This window comes from Eucyclogobius newberryi, unplaced genomic scaffold, assembly GCF_026437365.1.
Source record: "Eucyclogobius newberryi isolate DKJ021-1_F unplaced genomic scaffold, fEucNew1.0.hap1 SCAF_14, whole genome shotgun sequence".
Lineage (NCBI taxonomy): Eukaryota > Metazoa > Chordata > Actinopteri > Gobiiformes > Gobiidae > Eucyclogobius > Eucyclogobius newberryi.
The window spans coordinates 22381405-22403951 of record NW_027315768.1 but is presented as its reverse complement, the minus strand read 5'-3'; the positions used below and the strand labels follow the sequence as shown (position 1 = coordinate 22403951).

General features: G+C 40.5%; 1 protein-coding gene across 2 annotated transcripts; it reads left to right on the top strand.

Moving 5' to 3' along the window:
* The first annotated feature begins 6746 nt into the window (after positions 1 to 6746).
* ndufa10 (NADH:ubiquinone oxidoreductase subunit A10) lies at positions 6747 to 12270 on the top strand. Of its 2 annotated transcripts, none has more exons than XM_072445012.1 (9): positions 6747 to 6912; positions 7250 to 7418; positions 7501 to 7716; positions 8032 to 8118; positions 8203 to 8324; positions 8406 to 8485; positions 9086 to 9226; positions 9896 to 10004; positions 12095 to 12270. In XM_072445012.1, exons 1-9 carry the CDS (start codon positions 6832 to 6834, stop codon positions 12161 to 12163), a joined length of 1074 nt encoding a protein of 357 aa, XP_072301113.1. In that variant the 5' UTR covers positions 6747 to 6831; the 3' UTR covers positions 12164 to 12270. The 2 variants fall into 2 exon arrangements, with proteins under 2 accessions (XP_072301113.1, XP_072301114.1); XM_072445013.1 differs by lacking the exon at positions 12095 to 12270 and adding an exon at positions 11825 to 11848.
* Positions 12271 to 22547: the final 10277 nt, after the last annotated feature.

The following is a 22547-nucleotide window of genomic DNA, read 5'->3' as shown; positions in this document are numbered from 1 at the left end:
TTATAATTTCCTCCTTCCGTCCAACGTGAGCTGAATTACTTAATGTAAATGGCGCCTTGATGGGTGTAAATTATCTTGGTTACTTCCAATTATCAGACCCTGAATCTGGGGGTTCACATTAGGGATGTCACATGGTCAAACGGTAGTGTTACCATTATTGTAAGAATCACAATTTAAAGATTATTCATGATTATTACTGAGAATGTGTAAAATCTCGTTCTCAGTTTGTGACCAGCTTTATGAAACTCAACTGGCTGAATGACAAAATAAAGTAAATGTGATAAAAACAGCCATATCTAAAGTGCTTTATATTTAGATAATTTTAAAAAAAAAACTTAATTTTGCTTCTAAAATAGTCAATATAATTATTTTTTTGTTCTTACGATCATATTGTGACCTAAATAATCACGATTATCAATTTACCAACTAATAATGTCTCCCTAGTTCACACTTGTCATAATGTGGTCCTAAATTGAGCCCATTTTAGTCCTGACGTGAGCTTGCTTTGGTCTTGTTCTGATCCTTGTTCAGGCCTGATTTAGTCCAGGTTTAGTTTCACGTTTAGTCACAGTTAAGTCTCAATTTTGACACGATGAATGTGCAAATGTGAACCTTTTCCCAGGACTGAGTTTACATAAGGCACGTGTAAAGAAAGGCGTAATTATCTGGATGTGGGTGTGTTTTGGCAGAGCAACATGGATTTTTAAGTCTATTGCATTTCCTGGATTTTCCTGGCATTCAGAGTACATTTCAGGTCATGCACCGTCATGCAACCCATGGCCTATTATGGGCAAAGAAGATGTAAAATGCCAAACAAAAGTTGATCAATATTGGTTTTCAGATATTTTGAGATGCAAAATCAGACTGGAAGTAACTTGATATTGTGTTCAAGCCTTAAGGTACAATTAAAATGTTATGTGCATCCATTAAAGAGACAGCTGCCAAGGAATGTGCAATCTTGTGAAAATAAGTTCCAGGATATGCCACTTTTCTTGGATCAAGATCAAAATATACCAGCTTTTCTCACAGGATGTGTTCCTCTAGTAAACGTTTCCCTGAAGTCCTCAATGTTGGAACCTACATTTGTAATGGTCACTAAAAGCATGGCCCTTGTCAGTCACAGATGTAGTTGTGACGCTCTGGTGAGAAGTGACAAGATGAATATTAAACTATTGAGTATGTGGATCATAATTTTACATTTTGCTCATAGTCAATTGCAATATGATGTAAGATGCATTGACTATCTGTCCAAAACTGTAGAACTGACTTAGAGGAATTTCATCATAACTAGAAGCATATTTTCTTATTAGAGGGAACCCTGTACGACCCAAAGTCTGGATTTAAAAAAATAAAAATAATTCCAAGCAGAGATGGGAGAATGAGGTAGGGGGTGGCTTGAAATATTCATATTTTATTATATATTATTTGAATGTAATGTGTTACTTATATTCTGTTGAAAAAGGTGGCATAATCTATTTAAATCAACATTTGTGTGTGTTTTTTGGCTTCTGTTTTGATAAAAGACACACTGACCTACAACTACAACTTTACTCTACTTCCTATATTTGACACGTAGATGCTATAACATCATCAACCTTTCATACATCATAAGTCAACATAAATTTGTGTTCGTGTTTCAGATTTATTACAGCTGTGGAAAGAACAGCCAACTGTGCGATATTAGCCGCTAGCTCAGTCCTTTTCAAACAGGCGTGACTTTGACGAGAAGCAGGGCTCGTGCCCTCTGGGAAGACAGAGCTGTGTGCAAACAACAGGAGGGCACTTTTCCACCCACTCACATGTAAGCAGCCCATTACACTGTTAACAGAATGGACATGGAGCACGCTGCACATTTACACTTCTGTGGACATGCACCAGAGCAAGTTACTGGCAAAAAGGATTCGGTAAGAAACAAATGGAGAAAGCCACACAAGAAGTGCAAGTGATTTGAATTTCTCCAAAGTATTTCAGTAGCAATCCAGCTCACAACACAGAAATAGTCATTTTGGTATTCAGAGTTATGACTCAGATCTTAGTCAAAGACTGACTGAAGATTATTTATGTTTTTCAAGATGTTTAAAAATAACACAATATTTATTTATTTTTTTAATGACGAAAAAGAAAGATATGTAAGAGGGACAGGTAAGTTCTAATTAAAGGTGTCCTGTATAACTTGTCTCCAGCTTGTCTCCATGGAGATTACTGCTAGGGAACGTCACGGTATTCACAACATTAAATTTATCCATCTCAAACAGGTGACATCACCAGGCCGGGTTACAGGTTAGGTTAGGCAAGATATTATTTTTAACTGTAAAAAAACAAAATAAAGTTATCATTGAATAAATGCAAGATCAAGAACATCTCCAAGGAAACAAGCAAGTGGCAAATCAGTTACCTGAAAAGTGACATAGTGCACCTTTACGTTGTACCAACAGAGATAGGATTATGATTCAGTGATTAAGTGATACGTTTTGCTATTGTCTGAATGTGTGTGGTTAAAGTATTCATTGGTTTCTCTTTCCCTTTAAAGGCAACATTTCAAGGACTTTTCACCATTTGAAAGATAGAATCTTTCATTTTAAATCGTTAATTGCAACGGCAACAGTCAAAAAGTATTATCGAATGGAATTTATGAACATTACTATCCTGTACTGTGGTTGATTAAAGGTGCACTGCTTGTCTCTATGGAGACACTATTGCTCTGCTTGGAATGTTACACAGTATTTTAAACTTTTCTATTTGCATGTATTCAATTAGAGGTGTTTTTTTACGCCTCAAAAATATCTTTATAAACATGCATTCTTACTTAATTCATGCTGTGGAACATTTCAGGCAAGCATTAACATCTCCATGGAGACAAGCAGATGGCAGACCATCCACCAGAAAAAAATGGTACATAGTGCGCCTTTAGTAAAGTAATTTATTATTGTTAAAGTACCAGTATGGAAAACCTACCAGTACCTGAAAAAATGAAACGTTCCCAGAGTTTTAGCCTATGACACTGAAAACTCTGGCCCCAACAACATGATGTTAATGTATATTGGCTACTGCTGAAACGACTTTTGTGTGTACTAAAACAACCAGTCAATAAGCAAAGAAATACCTCTTTGGTCTAGCTAATGAATACATTAATTCACATCTAAATATACTCTACTTAAACCCTAAATAACCTGCGACGCACATGTACTAATGTTTACAGCCTGCAATGTACTTTACATTAAAAAACTGCGGTTGACACCTGTCTTACAGTTAGTAGAACTACACTTTTACATTGGACATGAACAGCATATACACACAGCTCATATTACTGAATGGTCAAGTCTGCTACTATTGTTGGTTGCCATGCTTTCTGAGTTGTTTTAATGATAAACAATGCAGGGCTGCCCTCCTCCTCCCTGCTGGCGTCCCCAGGGCCCTGTCCGAACTGCCGAGAAGTGAAATAAAAGCAGCAGTAAAATTCAGGGGAAATTTGGCAGGGGTAGATTTGCCAAAACCCTTCAGCCGGCCTCAGCGCGCTCCAGCCGTGAGACCTAAGAGTGCAGTATTGTTGTTTTACTGTTGACTAATTACTCCGGTTCCTGTTGGGTGTGTGCGTCTTTGTGTGCGAGTGCCATAACTATTTGCTTGTGTATAAATTGAACTGTTGCACACATTTCTTTCATTATGAGTGAGATTGTCTCTATGGGGGAAGGCGTTTGTCCACCTTGTCCAACATGTGGCTGCTGCTGATTGGTAAAACACTCAAATGCATGATTAAGAAAACATAGCGTGACTGCCCCTATGAATGTGTTAATGTAATATATTCAAGCTCAGATTTCCTCACCACATGCTTTGACTCCCATACCACTTCACATCTTACAAAACCAATGCTTCTTAAACACTGGGCAACATTGCTTGCCAAATCCAGACATTGGAATTGGCGTACTGTATGTTTCATTTGTTGAGAGTGGCATTGATCTGATTTTTGTGTCTCAATTTGTGACTTTTTGAATATTGAAAAGCACTCATAATCTTCCATAATCCTCTATAATTAGTTTTTTCTTCAGATCCATGTGGTTGGAATTATTTTCCCCATAATGTTTCTATGGCACAAAAATAATAATATCCTGGGCACACAGTGATTTAAACTCTCAGACGGTTCTGTAATTTCAAGATTCACTGACTTATACTTTGTTGTACTGTTCTACTAAGTGGTAACAAAGGTGTTAAAAAGTAATGGGCCTTTTAAAAATGATTGTCACTCTGAACACTCCTGGATGATACAACATCACTGCTGAATGAAAGTCCTTAACTTTACTATGCTTTCAACTAAACTAAATAAACATGGGTGCTTCCAGTGGAAGAAAGAAAGAAAGGCAGAGAGAAAAGGCGGACCCATTGAGCTATAAGCAAATATCTGGTCAAATTGGTCTTGTGACTGTTTTCTAAGTTATCAAAAACCAATGAGTCAAACAGGGCTTTGCGTGCTAAATATTGACAAGTATGTGGAGGAGAGCAGCTCACTATTCACTCCCCTTTCATTCTACTCAACACTGCACACACATTGTACATAAACGCCTAAGCGTTTCTGTTGTTTGACTTTCACTTGGCCCAATGTAAAAGCCTTGGTTTAACTTTTGAGTCATTGCTCCAACTTCTCCAAATAAAGGGCGTGCTGACAGTTACTGATGTAGGGAACTTACATAAACCCAATACCCATTTTTCCCTTCTACAACTGAATACCTAACTAAAAAATATTTAGTTTGCTTTTCTAAAACTGTTTATGTATTGACTCACAGTAGACAGAAAGTTAGTGGAACAATCTAGTAGCCGGCCAACGAGGAGTCAGTGCAAGTGCTGGGTAAAACAAAAGCAGAAAAAAAAAAGGATATTGTTGGTGATCTGGATACTGTCTGTGATAATTTAATTGGATTTTATATTTGCCAGTGGGTTCGTTAGTGGCAGGGCTGCTGTGTGTGTGCAGCTGAAGCTCTCATGCTAGCTCTGACTTCCCGGTGAAATATGAAGTGGTGGAGCTGACTATCAGGCATGTTTACATTAGTGGTTTCCAGGCGAACGGAGGAAACAGGCCGTGAGTCAGACGTGTACGCTGACAGGGCTGGAGGTGTTATGTAAAGTCTCGCGAGTTCAGGTGTGAAAAGCTGCAGTTGGTGCTATGCTCACTCTGCAAAACTACAAGAAGTGACAGCATATGAATGGGATTGGGATACATTTGCATGTGGAGGTTTTTTTCAAAGCGTGATAGAAATGTATCAACAAAGACATTAGCACAACAGGAAGTGTTTTGTCTGTGGTACTTTAACTGAGCCAAAAATCTATTCAACTGGACACATTGGCCTAAACATTTACTTCATTTTATCTTTAATTATCGTCAGCATACGGCCATTTGGACCCACAGACACACATCATCAATCTGTCCTTATTTTCAGAAAACAAAATTAAATTATAGAAATTAAATTATAGCCTATATGACCTGCCTCAACTAACACAGATACAGCATGTGAACTCTAGGCCTGTCACAATAATTACTATACCGCCTTATTATTCTGTAAATGAGAGATGGTACAATATATTTGGTACGATATTTGTGATGGGACAAAATTTTTGGGCTCGGTATTTTTTATGTATATTTTCTTTGCAAAAGTGAGAAAATTGTTCATATAGTTTTGTATTATGATTATATTTGAACTCTAGAGGGTTGAATAAGTAACACATATGACTCAAACTAACAACGCACGTGTTTGACTTTGCTATTTATGTATTGCAGATTATATTTCTAAACAATATTTAAAGGGTCTTGGGGATCATCCTGTTTTAAGACGATTGTTTCAGTTGCATAAACTTCAAAATGTGCCGAACAAAGATTGGAAGCGGCATCTTATTAACCGTAACTTTCAATAGCCTACATTGACAGTTGCCTACAAGAGTTTTATCCTGAATTTGACGAAAGGGTGTTGTTTGAAGCTGCAGTTAAATTTAGCATCAAACAAACAAAAGCAGGAATAGAAATAATCTCCCTGGGGCTCATCCTTTGTTGATAAGGGTAATCAGCCATCTCCACCAGAACCTGCTGTTACTATATCAGGTTAATTATGAGTCTGCCCTAATGGTGAGTCATTAGAGTATCAGTGCACAAAAGGAGGTCAAGTATTGTTCAATGCCCTGTTTACGTACATTCCTGTTGGATCCCAGAGATTACACAAAACTGTTGATGTCTTTACTGTTTTAGCTTTGGCAGGATGCAGGCTGGCAACTATAGCCTAATGTTGTTTTTGGACTGAAGGATGATAAAACAAAAGTGGCAAGATACACATTTCAAAACAATACCGTAATATCCTATTTTCAGCAGTATTATTTATTTATTTTTAGATTGGAAGCCTAAATGTTAGTTTACATATTGGAACAGTGGTATATTCTTGCATTTATTGAAATTGATTAACATTCATTTCTAATTGTTATTTCTAAAACTCTAATTGGGACCTTAACCACGATGAGGTGGTTTAGGCGCTATCTACTGGTGAATTCAAGTAATGCATTATGAATTGCCAAGGTTCATTATCATCAATAAAAACTCTGAGGCTGGTGTCCTGAATAACACTACTAAACTGACATAATTATGACAATGTTCAGATAATACGTCAATTAAATAACTTAGTCTTAAATAATACTTAAACCATAGATCTAAAATGAAGAATTGGACAGGCAGAAAATGGCTTACCTTCTGCGTGTTTTGCAGGCGCCGTTTAGTGAAGGACCCTTCGTGACGCACAAATTAGTCGACTTCGGTTCGGTTTAGGTCAGCTGTCAGGTCGGAGGATTTTTGGAGGACGGATGACTATGGCCCTGAGGGTGATCCGTATGGTTATCCCTTCTGGGAACACTGCGCTCAGCGCTGTTAACATTGTGCATAAGGTAAGGACCGGGAAATATAGATGTTTATGTGTTTATGGAGCGCACCAAATCACAAGGACACGCTAGCCACTCCAGCTGTTAGCACATTAGCCTCTAGCATCACAACACACGTCGCATCGGGTTGTTTTGGTTAAAGACGACCGCATAAATAGTCGCAACACATTGGGATGTTTGTAGTTCTATATGAATGAGGTGTAGGTTTCTGGGTTGTGGGTTTTCAACAAGAATGCACGCTTAAGTCTTATGGTGTATGGGGAAATGGAAATACAATAATCAGTATATGTATGTAAATCTGTCATATTAACAGTTTGTATGTTTGTTTGTTTTGGCTTGTCAGGCAGGTGTTCACACTAGTCCTGTCAGAAGCCTGGGCTATGGCTGGTTGGCCTATATACTGGGCGAAAGGACCACACCAAGACTGAACCAGCACAGTAAAATCTTCTCTGTTGAAGGAAACTTAGCTTCCGGGAAAGGGGCCCTAGCACAGAAATTGGCTGACAAACTGGGTAACTATTAAAACAAAAAAAATATTTGATTGAATTATGTGAATTATGCATGAACTGATCATGCCTTGTACATTATATGCAGGGATGCTGTACATGCCTGAGGCTGATGCCTTTTACATTGACAAGATGACCGGTGAAGAGCAGCCCCTTTCTGCCAAATTTAATGGCATGTGTAGCCTGGAGAGGTTCTACACTGAACCAAAAGCTGCAGACGGCAACAGCTATAGACTCCAGCACTGGATGTACATCATGAGGCTGTTGCAGTACTCTGACGCCATTGAACACATGCTCACCACAGGTAATGGCAAACTACGGTATTCCTAATTACATCCGATCTGAACTATCCTCACTTGTATCATAAGATTATCAGCATTATAAAATGGTAGTATAGGAGTATTGTGAATGTAAAGCAAATTGTATCATTTTGGTGTCATGCAGTAATTCCAATTTCCATCCATCCATCCATCCATCCATTTTCTACCGCTTGTTCCCTTTTTGGGGTCGCGGGTGACTGGAGCCTATCCCAGTGACTTCGGGCCTTAGGCGGGGTACATCCTGGACAGTGGCCAACTTGTCGCAGCAAGTAATTACAATTTTTTTTCTTTTTTATTAGGCCAAGGAGTAATCTTGGAACGGTCTCCATTCAGTGACATGGTCTTTCTAGAGGCCATGTTCAAACAGGGCTACATCAGAAAAGAGTGTGAGTAAAACGGTGTTAAAAAATAACCAATTAATCTATTGTATTCTTATTTATTACATGATTATTTTCCCTTATTCGTCACAGGTGTGGACCACTATAACGAGATAAAACACATTAGTATCTGTGAGTTTCTTCCTCCTCACCTGGTGATCTATGTTGACCAACCAGCTGAAGAGGTGCAGAAGAACCTCAAGCAGAGCAGCAAGGTAAACATGCAAAAATATTATCAATGAATAATTACTTTGGGGTTGTATTATTATAACTGAAATTTCATTAACTTTTCATAGTCCTTTCTTCATAACGTTCCTCTGGCCTATCTGAAGAGTATTGAGGACAGCTACAAGAAATCTTACCTGCCTTCAGCCAGGTTTGTTTTTTAGATATATATAGGTCCCAATGTCAATCTATTAAAAAGTTATTTTGGAAGGTGATTGCATAGCACGCTTTTAAAAATGTAATAATACACAACATTTCTTTTATAAAATTAAATAATTTAGGCTGATTATTTCACAAAGCTAAAGACATTTTTTTTTGTCTCATCATTGTTTTTCATGTTGAATCTGTGTGGCCACATTTTGCAGGTAAATGTATATGACTAAACAAGTTGATTTGGTTCAAGGTACATAATAGAGGTGTAACTGGCTCTTATTGTGACAGAAAGTATCTGCTGGTGTTTGCCTGGCATCTACAAGTGTTCTGTAGTAGATTGAAATATTTTGCCCATTTCACTAATGTTAGCGCTCACTCACAAGTTTTATTTTTGTCACGGAGCGCACACCGTTCGAATCCAGATCTTTGCCGGTCTTTGGTTTGATTTGCTGTCGAGAGCAAAGCCGCACTACTCTCCACTACGCCACGTAAACATCAGTGGAAGATCACTCATCCGCTGATTTTGACGAGCAGCGAGCTTTATGTAATGTATATGTTACCCGAATTCTGAATGGTTGCAATTTTCTTTTTTCTATAGTGAATCCTCTGAGGTTCTCGCTTATGATGTAGCTACAGCACAAGACATTGAAAAGGTGGCTGAAGACATTGAGTATCTGTCATTTGAGAAGGGTCCCTGGCTGGAGCAGGATGATGTCACCTACCATCACATGAGAATGCTGTAAGTTTTCACTCTCAAACGATTAAAATTGTAGGGAAGATGCAACTCTGTCAATTAAATTGATATTTTTGACCATGTTCTAACACTGTTCCCTCATCAATAACATGCCTGAAGTTGCATTTAGCTTCATTCATGGTTAGAAAATCTTCTCGCCTCTGAGATGAGGCGTAAAAAAAAAAAAAACATTCTCAGTTCTCACCCCCAATTTTTTGTGACTTATTCTGGACCTTGACGTGGCTTAGAGAACCTTCTGCGCTGTTTTTAAGTCCATAAATGATCGCCAGACTGGTTCTGAGCATTTCTGCCATCAAATTACCATCATTACAACTGCTTGGCTACATTAGCCTGGTGGCCTGCAACCGATTTTTCTTTTTCTCTCAAATATGAAAATCCTTCTGCTGCCAGTAGATGGCGCCCATAGCTCAGTTCTTTGAACGGGATAAGCCAGAGACAAAGGAAGTTTTATCTTTTTAATTTTATTTCTTTTGATGTCAAACATGAGATGCCATAAAAGGTACTGGCACTCAAGAGCATCTTTAAAGGCCAATAACAATATAATTAGGCATACAATTTCTCCTGTAAGACTTGTTAATAATGAAAAGAAACACATTTAATTACATGAAGCTGTATGTTAAACTTTTAACTGTAATTTGTTTATATTTTCTCCAGTGCCCAGGACAAACGCAAAGTGGCGTCATTGACCCACATACCCAAGTTTCTTCCAGAAATAACCATCGGAGCTCACGAGTATGATGAGACATACTACGCCTATAGATCGGTATGATATTTCATTTCAGTTTCAGCCTTGACGAATTGTTGATTAACAGACTAATCATTCTATTAGTCTATTTGTCTAATCTATTTATCTATCTACCAAATAATTAATGATATTAAGTAGTCTAATGATTGTTTTAAAATAACTTTAAATGATTTATTGCTCTTATTAAAAGTTGATTTTAGGTAGAATATAAAGCTGACATGTGATGTGGGGCAGAATTCTGCTTTTGTGCTGCTCAGAACAGCACACTGGAGTCTGACTGACTTTCCTCTGCACAAAACAATGCTGCAATGTGAAAAACCTTTTTCTTTCCTCTCATTGCAAAAAAAAGTGCAAAGTGTTGCAAATCAAACACTTGTCATCAGTCTGCGCTGCACTTCTTTCTTATTTAGTCAGATTAACAGACATCTCGATCGATCTCCCGTACTGTTAAGGCTTTCTCACGGCGCGCTGTGATCTGAAGCACAATGATGCATGGCCAGCGGGCTCTTGGTGCGGGACGTGCCAAGAAAGGATCGTTTCATCACAGGACGAGCCTCGTGTCTCCGCAGTCTCGTGTCGCTGGTACATGAGCACCTTTGCATTTAGGAGCATCTTAATTAATTTCCTCAGGATCATTTCTCCGTGAATATCAGTGACAGCGTAATAAAACACATTTAGCATCTTAACGTACGAACTCCCAGTTCATTTTAATCTTAAAATTTACAATCAGAGGTTTGGGTCTGGACAGGACGACAGAGAGTCCGCCTATTAGTGACCTGGGGAAAAGGGGGTGAGTTAAAGAGGGTAAATTCAACAATGAAATAGTCATTGGTCAATAAAAGAGATTAACCAACATTAACAGGAAATAATCTAATGGATAACTGTCCCACAGCATCTCCCCGTCCTTAACCCCCTCCTTTTCAGCAAGGAAAAACTCATGGACCGACAGGCTGCAGATGTGAACACTTTCATTGGCAGTTTAAGTCTATAAACTGAAGATGGAGGGTGCCTCATCTAGTATAGGAAGAGGGTCCTCCATCCTAACTGGCCGAGCCATAAGCCATGTCAAAGAGGAACATTTTAAGCCTAGTCTTAAATGTTTTAACGTGGACAGGGCGCTGATTATGTAACACAGGAGCTTTGTAGCTAAATGCTCTACCTCCAACTGTTCTTTTGGAGCCATTATTCTCATAGGAACAAGAGGGAAAATGTTTTCTCAGACAATACCCGACATGGGAATAAAGCTCCAGCATTAAATGGATGAATACTTTTTAGACTACAGTATATGCTTTCCATCTGCCTTGTACAGTACATTTTGAAAGTTAAATATCTGCATTTGAAGTTATAAACGGCTTTTAACCCTGTGCCAACTGACCAGGGCAGAGACAACATAAGTGAATTTTAGATATCAATTTGTCTGCTGGTCATTATATTCTTCGACGTGCTCCGCTGTTTGCTCGTTTCAACAGATTCATTTTTAGAGCAATTTTTTAGCAGGCAAGATTAATTTGTACAACACAATTTTTACACAGTGTAATACAAAGTAAAACAAATCCCAGAATGAAGGACAAAGGTTGGTGGAGGTGTATCCTCTTGTGTTGCGGTGCACGGGGCCAAATGGCAGTAACTTTTATATTCCCTTTCAAACTTGTATTTAATAAACATTTTCTGTTTTCCCCCCAAGTGAACCTTAAAAATATTGAGCTGACATCATTGAATTAATTCCCATTCCTCAGATGCAAGAAGGCAAATGCCAGATATTGTACAAGCCGGCTGCTATAATCTGTCTTGCAGAGAAACATTGTCTGAGTTTGACCTTTTCTGTGTATTGACTGCAGATGTTTTGATGCAAAAAAGGGAGAGTGCACCACACAAGGCTTCGACCTGACATTTTGTTCTTGAATCTTGCTCCCAGTGGAGACGCCAGGGTGCAGTCAAAGGCATATGTAATCTCTATCAACACTTTAGAGTTTAGAAAGAGAAGTCATGCAAGGGCAGTGTTTGTTATATTGATACCACTTTAATTTAGCTTGTAAGAAGAAAGTATTTGTCAATTGATCGCAGAGTGTGTCGTTTGACCTTAACCAAAGCTTCTCTTGTTCCTATAGCTACCTGGAAAGAAGTACGCCGCCGGTTATAACACGGACGTTGGAGACAAGAATGTTCTGTTCAAGTAAATTCTGATGCAATATGTGGTTAGATCTCTTATTTGACTATATCATTGATCTGTCCACTGATCATAGATATGTTGTATATCGTGTAAATTAAAATATGGTTTCTGGAATCTAGTAAGTGTATTTTTTATCTCTTATATCAAGGTAATGTCTAAAAATGGCAATAAAGAAAAGGATATGGAAAGCTGTGAGAAAATGTTTTCAGTGCTCTACATAATAAAAAGTACATCTTACCACATTATACATTTAATTAAACTTATTTTATAAACTAAAAAAGTGGTGAAGACTGATACAATTAATTTAGCCAGTGTACCACAATGTACTAAAACTACATTTAATAACTCGTACAGGTATATTTTAACGTTTCTGCATTTATACCTGTTTTCCACCCTCTGATAAAATTGATCGATCAAGCTTCAGAAACAAAGAGTTCTGAAACGCCTTCAGTTTTAATTAGTGGAAATCAGCCATAATAAGGGGTTTTAAAATGGTACATTTATCTTGTGGGTGCAACAGGCAAGAGCTCTTGGAAAGTTTTAACCAAATCTGAAACCACCTTATTAGAAATGACCAAGATAATAAATACATGGCATTGGCCCCGACAGATTTACCGAAAACATTAATGGCCCAATTTCCTCCCTGTTCAAAGTCATTTTTGTCCCATCGTTCAAGCCGTGGATAAGGCTTTAGAGTTCACCTAAAGTTCTGCAGCTGGGCACACAGCGCATTAACCTGTGGCAGGCTGATAAGGACCAGACACAGCCCCTTCACAGCTTTACTTTACATTACCCACGGAAAGAGCTGTCAGACCAGTTCAAATGCACTTAAAAGTCACACGCGGTTCGATTCAATATTTATGTTTGCAAGAAAATGTCATCAAAACGGACATTATTTCGTAGCAGTATGAATAAAATCACATTCGTCACACACGTTAATCACATGCATCCGTATGTTTTTATGTGGCTTTCGGCTCTGCACCACAGGACACTTTCTGCTTGTTATTAAGGATGTAACCGTCGCTCCAACGCTCCCAGCGCCCTTGACTGCCAGCTGTGAACTTGGATATCTTTGAGAGCCTTCTGACAGACCTTTGGGCACTTCTGTGACTCCAGGGAACCTTATGTTTTGGACAAAAATATAAAACGAGATGAATTCTAGCTCAAACATCTTTCATCATCTTCCAGAACTGTTTGAGGCTATAAGTTTGGAGCTGCTCTCTGTGTGGACAGCAGTTTCCCTCTGGACATGGGTACTCAGTGTTGGCCGGAGCTGAGAGATGGGGAACCTTTGAGGCCCCGGACAGTCTTGGGAGGCATTATGAAAGTGTGTGTCATTGAGCGTGTCAGCCCTGCAGCGCTGAGCAGCAGCCTTCAACCCAGAGGCCACTGGGAGCACCAAGCCACGCTGTGATAATTTATAACCACTCATTTATACTGCCAGAAAATTAGGAACTTGTCATGGTTAATTAGTACTTCCAATTTTCTGACGTTTCTTGCTGGGATATTTTTGGATTATAATTACAAATATGTGTTTTATGGTTTCTCATGGGTTCCTTTTGGCAGAGTGGAAGGTAATTTAATTAGTGAGTATAAAACCTGCTCATCAAAGGTTTAAAGGTGCTCTATGGAACTTTTCTGGTGATTGTATGGTATGTTATGGCACTAAACTCATCTACCCTCATGGAGACGAGCATATACCACCAGGCCAAGTGACAGGTCGGACTGAGAATTAAGCCGAGAGTTCAAGACAATGACTTCAGTCTAATATTGTCTGATTTTAGCCAGAGAAAGTTGTCCATGCCCTGCTCAGTTGAAAACAGTGATGGAGTGAATCTACTGGCCCATATTCACATGTCGATGAGGTATAGATCGACAAAGTATTACTTGAACAAAAGTGGTCCGTGGATTGGCCCCTGGGGAATCCCGCAGTTCAAGTCCATGGTCCGAAACACAGTCATCAATCTCACCAAAGTAACATAATGCACCTTAGAGCTAATGGAGAGCCTTTCAATGAACAACTTATATTTAAAGGATATTATCAGATCAGCTTCAATTCAATGAGATTAACACAATTTAGCCTTTACAATATGTGGTCTTTGCATCCCATAGATATTTACTTTCATAAGAGAGAATGACGGTGGGACGTTTGACTCGTGTCTGCAGTTGAAGTTTCAAAGCTCAACCGCCAGAGGGCAGTGTTGAGGTGTAACCATAGCGCGTCAATGAGCTTCAGCCTTTATTATCACAGAGCTGGTAAATGTATTCTGCCTTTGACATTTGGTAACATATATTGTCTGTGAGTTTTATGAATTTGAAAGGACATGATATTTAGACTCAATTCTATCTATGTTTTCACTCTTCAAACAATAGATCGTCCAAATAATCAAAACAAACACCTTCCATTGATCAGCCATGTTGTCACTTTTTAATTTGAGTTGATCTGATGTGTCAGTGGTGAGGACAAAAAACAAAACCTTTTGAACTTTCCTATCGACAATAAAATGTCATGGAATATGGAAATGATGTCCTAAACAGTCAGACAAAGTGTGGTGTGTCACAGGTGGAGAGGCGGTTCCCGGTGCACAGAGCAGGTTATCTGAGCAGAACAAAACCCCACTGAAGTTACAAATGAGCGCGTGTGTGACCTTTTGGAGCTGAGTCTCTGACCGTAATAATGAGTAGACATTATGTAGAGAGCCAAAGGTGAGGCTTGCGCCCAAAGAACATTGTGACAACTCTGAAGTTACCGGCTTTGTAAGAATCAGTGCATTTTAGAACAGAAAGACAAAGTTTAAGCTATTAGTGCCAAACAAAAACCTAGAAGTAAAGCCTGAAGTAAAGTGGTAAAGTGGTTCTTAGTACGTACTTGTGTGTGTGTGTGTGTGTGTGTGTGTATACATACATACATACATATACACATACATACATACATACATACATACATACATACATACATACATACATACATACAAACATACATACATATATGTATGTTTGTGAGCAATAAATAAACTTGTGAGCAATAAAAACAAGTGTAGCCCCCCTACCCCAGAAAAAGTACATAGTACACCTTTAAATCTGCTTTTGAATCATTTCTTTGGATTGGCATTTAATACAAATTGAGCTGTATTTCTATATGTTTTCTCTGTTTTATGTTGTAATTTTGAAAAACAGTGTGACATGCTTTTCTGTCCTTGTCTCATCCATTCCAACACCAACGACTGAGAAACGTCTCTGCCTTAGTGAAGTGCATGAAAATGTCCCCTTATGGCTTATACCCTAACTATTTTTACAAAATATGATGATTCATGGTATCAAAAGCTTTTTGATTTTTTTTTTAATCTATTGCTGCCAAGATATCTATCTGTCAAGTGGATTAAAGCAGTTGTTGTAGATCTGTTTGAGCTGAATCCATACTGGTGATTAGAAATCATCTTAATAAGTATCTATCACACATTTTTCAAAAAATTTCAACAATTTTAGAGAATAAAGACAAACCTGAAACCCGTCTGTAATTGTTGAGTGAATGTTTATTTTTAAATATTTTTTTAAATAACGCTCCAGAGCTAAAAGAAAGATTAGAACTATATGAACAGTTTGAGTTGTTTGTTTTAGTCTAAACATATCGATCCCATCACAACCAGGAGCAGTTTTGAACAATGGAAATCATTTCGTTTTCAGTGATTCCACATGGAAACATGGAGTGCATGACTTGACTTTCATCCCTCATATTATTGTCCCTACAGGGGGGTCATTTGGCCTGTGAAAAGGGTGCAAAAGGACTATCTTGATTACATTTGTAAAAAGATTTGTAAGGATCATCTTGATCAAAGGTTGTATTGAAAAGAGGGAGTTTTTTGCTTGGAAGACCAAAGCAGTCTAATCCACTAAAAAGGAGAATAATTAAAGACAATTTAATCAAACATACGTTTTAAATGCAACACATGATTAGGTTTGGTCCTCAGCAAACTAATACTTGATAATAATAAATTTTTGAGTGAAAAAAATATATGATTTGGAGGAAGCCGACCCAACTCAGGACAACTCTATGAACTACTGCAACAAGACGCTTCACAACTTGCCCAGTTTCCCCATAAAGCTGTGTTTGTGTAGTGATTTTGTAAAGTAACTAGATGATCATGAAAGTACATTTGATAACTTAACACGCTTGGTGAAAATGTGCGCAATTAAAACACTTCCCAGCCTCAGCCAGCATAAAATTAACTGCATCAAAACGCTCAAGAAACTCCAGCTGCTTTCTCATTTCAGTGAGAAATAGAGGCTCTAAAGGTAAAATGAGGCCTGCACTCGCGTAACCATGGCAAACAACTTTCTGTCTTAACAACAAAGACTATAATGATCAAAATCATGACATGTAAAACATCTTCTTGGAGAAACACAAGGAGATGTTATGGAAAAGTCATGGGAAATATTTGGTGGAAGCAGAGCAAAATAGTCAAATCCATCACTGCTTAATGTTTGGAAGACTGAAAGTTAAACGTTGTCAATATATAATGACCATAACTCAATGTATCAAATGTTATTCACATTCATCTATTTATTTATTATTAACCTTAATTTTAACCAGGAAAGAACCCATTGAGATCGAGACCTTTTTTCAAGAGTGACCTGGGGCAAAGTTAAAATATAACACACACATAACACACATTTTAAAACGTTTACACATTTAAGAGGCTTTTAAGTCAAGAAAAGAAAAATCTACATTTAAAAGCACAGACAGTTTTTGAAAGATTCTCTCTTTTTTTCCAAGTGTTTTTTAATCAAGCAAAAAAAAAAACATTTCATGCAATCTCAACTCCTCCTCAGTTAGTTCTGACTCAGGGCAAAATGACCCATAATGTGGGTTAGGGCACATTTACTTCTAACTTTAGACACTGGAATATCCTGAGTGTGACCTTCTGGCACCCAGAGAAGGACGTCCAGCCGTGGAGTTCACAGTGGTGGATGAGCCCTCCACATCCTGTTGTGAATCTCAGTGTTAGACATTATTTCAATCATTTTGCAGTTGCATTTATATAGAGCGTTGCCATATTTCATTAGAGCAGTGGTCCCCAAACTACGGCCCGCGGGCCACATCCGGCCCGTTGGGCCTTTCAATCCGGCCCGCCGAGTTTTTTTTTTTTTTTTTTTTTAGTAGATGGAATGAGAAAGAAAGGAAGGGGAATGATGAGAGAGAAAGGAGGACATGCAGCAAATGTCGGAGTCGGGATTCAAACTCACGATACTGTGGCTGGCCGTTCATTTTACCTTTTCGCCTGTAATGCCCACATTTCCCCAAGAGATGCCACTGTTCCCTCTAAGCTGCGCCTGCGCAGCTGCGCACTGCTCGCACATAGAGAACTGCTCGCACATAGTGAACTCCATCCATCCATCCATCTTCTGCCGCTTTATCCGGGGCCGGGTCGCGGGGGCAGCAGTCTGAGCAGGGATTCCCAGACTTCCTCCTCCCCAGACACTTCCTCTAACTCCTCCGGGGGGATCCCGAGGCGTTCCCAGGCCAGCCGAGAGACATAGTCTCTCCAGCGTGTCCTGGGTCTTCCCCGGGGCCTCTTCCCGGTGGGACATGCCTGAAACACCTCCCGAGGGAGGCGCCCAGGAGGCATCCGGAACAGATGCCCGAGCCACCTCAGCTGGCTCCTCTCGACGTGGAGGAGCAGCGGCTCTACTCCGAGCTCCCCCCGTGTGGCCGAGCTCCTCACCTTATCTCTAAGGGAGCGCCCAGCCACACGGCGGAGGAAACTCATTTTGACCGCTTGTATCCGCGATCTTGTTCTTTCGGTCACTACCCAAAGCACATGACCATAGGTGAGGGTAGGAACGTAGACCGACCGGTAAATAGAGAGCTTTGCCTTTCGGCTCAGCTCCCTCTTCACCACAACGGTCCGATGCAGCGACTGCATCACTGCAGCCGCTGCACCGATCCACCTGTCGATCTCACGCTCCATCCTTCCCTCACTCGTGAAACAGACCCCGAGATACTTGAACTCCTCCACTTGGGGCAAGGACACCCCACCCACCTGAAGAGGGCAAGCCACCTTTTTCCGGTCGAGAACCATGGCCTCGGATTTGGAGGTGCTGATTCTCATCCCAGCCGCTTCACACTCGGCTGCAAACCGTCCCAGTGCATGTTGCAGGTCCGGGTTTGATGGAGCCATCAGGACAACATCGTCTGCAAACAGCAGAGATGAGATCCTGTGGTCCCCAAACCGGACACCCTCCGACCCCTGACTGCGCCTAGAAATTCTGTCCATAAAAATTATGAACAGAACCGGTGACAAAGGGCAGCCCTGGCGGAGTCCAACATGCTCTGGGAACAGGTCTGACTTACTGCCGGCAATGCGAACACAGCTCCTGCTCCGGTCATACAGGGACCGGACAGCCCTGAGCAAAGGGCCCCGGACCCCGTACTCCCGGAGCACCCCCCAAAGGACACCCCGAGGGACACGGTCAAAAGCCTTCTCCAGATCCACAAAGCACATGTGGACTGGTTGGGCAAACTCCCATGAACCCTGGAGCACCCGATGGAGGGTATAGAGCTGGTCCAGTGTTCCACGACCGGGACGAAAACCACTCTGCTCCTCCTGAATCCGAGGTTCGACTATCGGTCGGATTCTCCTCTCCAGGAGAATCCGACCGATAGTCGATTTTCTGCGCGCCATAGAGAAAATCTATGGCGCGCAGAAAATAAAATTCACCACAAACAGCCACCGGGGCCAATCAAGCAGGAAGCGCAAGTGTTTGACACACTGAAGAAGACTCTTGTGGACAGTAGAAGACTCATGTGGACAGTAGAAGACTCTTGTGGACAGTAGTAGACTCTTGTGGACAGTAGAAGACTCTTGTGGACAGTAGAAGACTCTTGTGGACAGTAGAATACTCTTGTGGACAGTAGAAGACGCTTGTGGACAGTAGAAGACTCTTGTGGACAGTAGAAGACTCTTGTGGACAGTAGAAGACTCTTGTGGACAGTAGTAGACTCTTGTGGACAGTAGAAGACTCTTGTGGACAGTAGAAGACTCATGTGGACAGTAGAAGACTCTTGTGGACAGAAGAAGACTCTTGTGGACAGTAGTAGACTCTTGTGGACAGTAGAAGACTCTTGTGGACAGTAGAAGACTCTTGTGGACAGTAGAAGACTCTTGTGGACAGAAGAAGACAGTAGATAATTAATCATTATTTAATGCATTTGGAAAACAATTTGTACATTGAGCCTTGCATTTGTTGCTTTGTTACAAGTTACAGGTCAAATCTTGCGTGTAATTTATAGTAATTCATTAGTTCACACAAACACACCATATTTTCCTGGCCCCGCCCCTCAGCCAAATTTTACCCAATGTGGCCCTCGAGTCAAAAAGTTTGGGGACCACTGCATTAGAGGTTACCCCCCACGAGTCCGAAGGTTCACAAGTCCGAAGGTTTTAAAGGTTCACTGATCCGAAAGTTCCTCATTGGGCTAAAGTGAAGGTGCAGACGGCATCGGGCTGTAGTAAAATGTGCACGAAGCACGAAGACACGCACTGGGGCTCGTCACAACGTTGTGTACCAGCTGCTCCCGACTATACACAGCAAGTTGTACTGTGTATATAAAAATAACAAGGGAACATCTCGAATCCTCCGCTTTATGCCCTCATTTGATCATAAGTATAGAAATACGCGTGATCCGATCACCGTAGGATTGGTAGTCAAAAAGGAAATTCAGATCACCAAGACGGGAGTGTCTACAGAGCCGCGGTGCGCGGCCGAAACTGCTGGACTATTTGAGTTATTTCATTCATTAATAATACGATAAGGAGCTCAGGCTATGTACAGAAACAAGTCGGTTATGGAAAATACGTGAGGTTAATCATAAAAAGTGGATCAACACTAGAAAAGTCTTAAAAGCCACAAGTGTGTAGGGCAAAGGGAGGCGAGGAGATCCCGCTGCACGGAGACACAGCTTCGGATTTGTGAACCTTAAAGGTGGAATGGACGATTTTTTTCAGCAAATTTTGTATCATATTTCCTCGTGGCGTGGATAAATCATTTGTCCTGCCACGTATCAATCATAAAACGCACCTATCGCTCACCTGCAGCCGCGTCAGGCTCGTCCCCATGTTTCCGCGTGCCTAAGCGCATTGATCTATCATAATATAGTTCCCTCAGTGTACGGGGCAAAATGAAGACGGAGAAAGACAGTTCGAGCTGACGCAGAAGTGGACAGAAATCTACGGGAGACGAGCGATGCGATGCGCTCCGTCACCCTAATAAACAAACGCACGTGTGTGTTGTATCAGTCCACACGGGGGAGTGCGCATGCGCAGTCCACACGGGGGAGTTCTCAAATCGCCGAAAAATCGCCCATTGCGTCTTTAAAATTCCGGGTAAATTTCAGACCCGTGAACCGTGGGACTCGTGGGCAGCCGCCGCATTAGAGGCATAAAAGTCCCAGAGGTTCACGAGCTTCAAGGGTACTGGCCGGTGGTCGAGTGGTTAAGTCACAGCACATATGCCAGGCTACAAGTGCAGGCGGCCGCAGTGTCGTGAGTTTGAATTCTGACTCCGACAATTTACTGCATGTCTTCCCCTCTCTCTCATCCCCTGTTCTCTCCTGTCTAATAAAACCTACAGGCAACAAAATATTGGTCCAGAATAAAGCCAAGGTATTTAAAGATGGAAACAAATGCAATATCAATACCCTCTTCTAGACTCTACAGCACGTCCATGTGAGAAGATCTTTTGTTCTGTTTGCATTAAATACAGATTTTACGAACCGCAAACGAGGCTGGACCATGACAAAGGCCCACTGTAATGACTCAATGGTTCCAGTGATGAGGAGCAACAGTAAAGAACCGTATCACAGGCACACAAATGGTACATGACATCAGAAAGCTCTGCACAAAGATGATCTACTTCAAATCTAAACGTTTGTATACGGCTTATTGATTTTTGCATGTTATCTAGAAACACAAAATCCCACTCAGAATCCATACAATGTGCCTATTTGTACAATGTCAAGTGTTATCGATCTGAACGCCTGCATGTTCTCTGATGTAAAGGTCATCGTGTATTATAAACTTTAGCAGGGCTGTTGACATTCAAGCTAACAGACAGGGAATTACACTGTTGCAAAGCAGTCATTGCTTTGGCTGGGTTTTATAAGGACAATAACAACCGTGTTTGTTTAATGTTCAGCATGGTCAGCCACAGCACATTGGTAACTGCTGCAGAAATTATAATTCAAAAGCGACTGTTTTGTTTGTTTTCCAAGTCTAACCACCATTTGAGGGTTTAACGCTCTTGTCTGTTGTGGTGGTGAGCACAGAGCTGGAGTCATCCTCGTGCTTCCTCACAGTGGACCACGCCCGGGAATAACAGCTGATAAAAGACACGTCACGACATCAGACGACACCTCGGACGAAGGTGGAAGTCCTGCTGAAGAAACATGACATCACTTAGCATCAAAGGCATTATAACATGCACTGACCTTATTTAAATATGCACTTAACCTTATTTAAATATGTACTATCAATACTATTTACCTCAGTTTAATTTGTGAAATAAGACAGAAACAAACCAGGAGTCTAAGTCCTGTCACAGTGACTCCTTGTTGACTAGTTTCACTACTTTTTCTTAACTACCCACGATGACCACAAGGACTTATTTACCGTAACGATTGCTCAAATAGATTGCTTTGGCATCTGAAGTAATTACAATTTACAGTAAGATAATTTACATATTTAAAGAAAGATAAATAGTGATGACATGTTTGGTGTAACTGCCTCATGCTTCAGTTATAGAATCATACTGCTCTGACTCATCGTTGTAGTTTGATCATTGGATGAACAGGGACTTCAGGGTGGTTCTCAGACTCCTTCTCAGACTCTTTCTCAGACTCCTTCTCAGACTCTTTCTCAGACTCCTTCTCAGACTCCTTCTCAGACTCCTTCTCAGACTCTTTCTCAGACTCTTTCTCAGACTCCTTCTCAGACTCTTTCTCAGACTCCTTCTCAGACTCCTTCTCAGACTCCTTCTCAGACTCTTTCTCAGACTCTTTCTCAGACTCCTTCTCAGACTCTTTCTCAGACTCCTTCTCAAACTCCTTCTCAGACTCTTTCTCAGACTCTTTCTCAGACTCCTTCTCAGACTCCTTCTCAGACTCTTTCTCAGACTCTTTCTCAGACTCTTTCTCAGACTCCTTCTCAGACTCTTTCTCAGACTCTTTCTCAGACTCTTTCTCAGACTCTTTCTCAGACTCTTTCTCAGACTCCTTCTCAGACTCTTTCTCAGACTCTTTCTCAGACTCTTTCTCAGACTCCTTCTCAGACTCTTTCTCAGACTCCTTCTCAGACTCTTTCTCAGACTCTTTCTCAGACTCCTTCTCAGACTCC

Bases quoted from the DNA above. Each gene is read 5' to 3' on its own strand.
- ndufa10 (XM_072445012.1), top strand. From the start codon at position 6,832: ATGACTATGGCCCTGAGGGTGATCCGTATGGTTATCCCTTCTGGGAAC. The intron at 6,913-7,249 runs GTAAGGACCGGG...TTGGCTTGTCAG, and splicing joins CTGTTAACATTGTGCATAAG to GCAGGTGTTCACACTAGTCC. The intron at 7,717-8,031 runs GTAATGGCAAAC...CTTTTTTATTAG, and splicing joins TGAACACATGCTCACCACAG to GCCAAGGAGTAATCTTGGAA.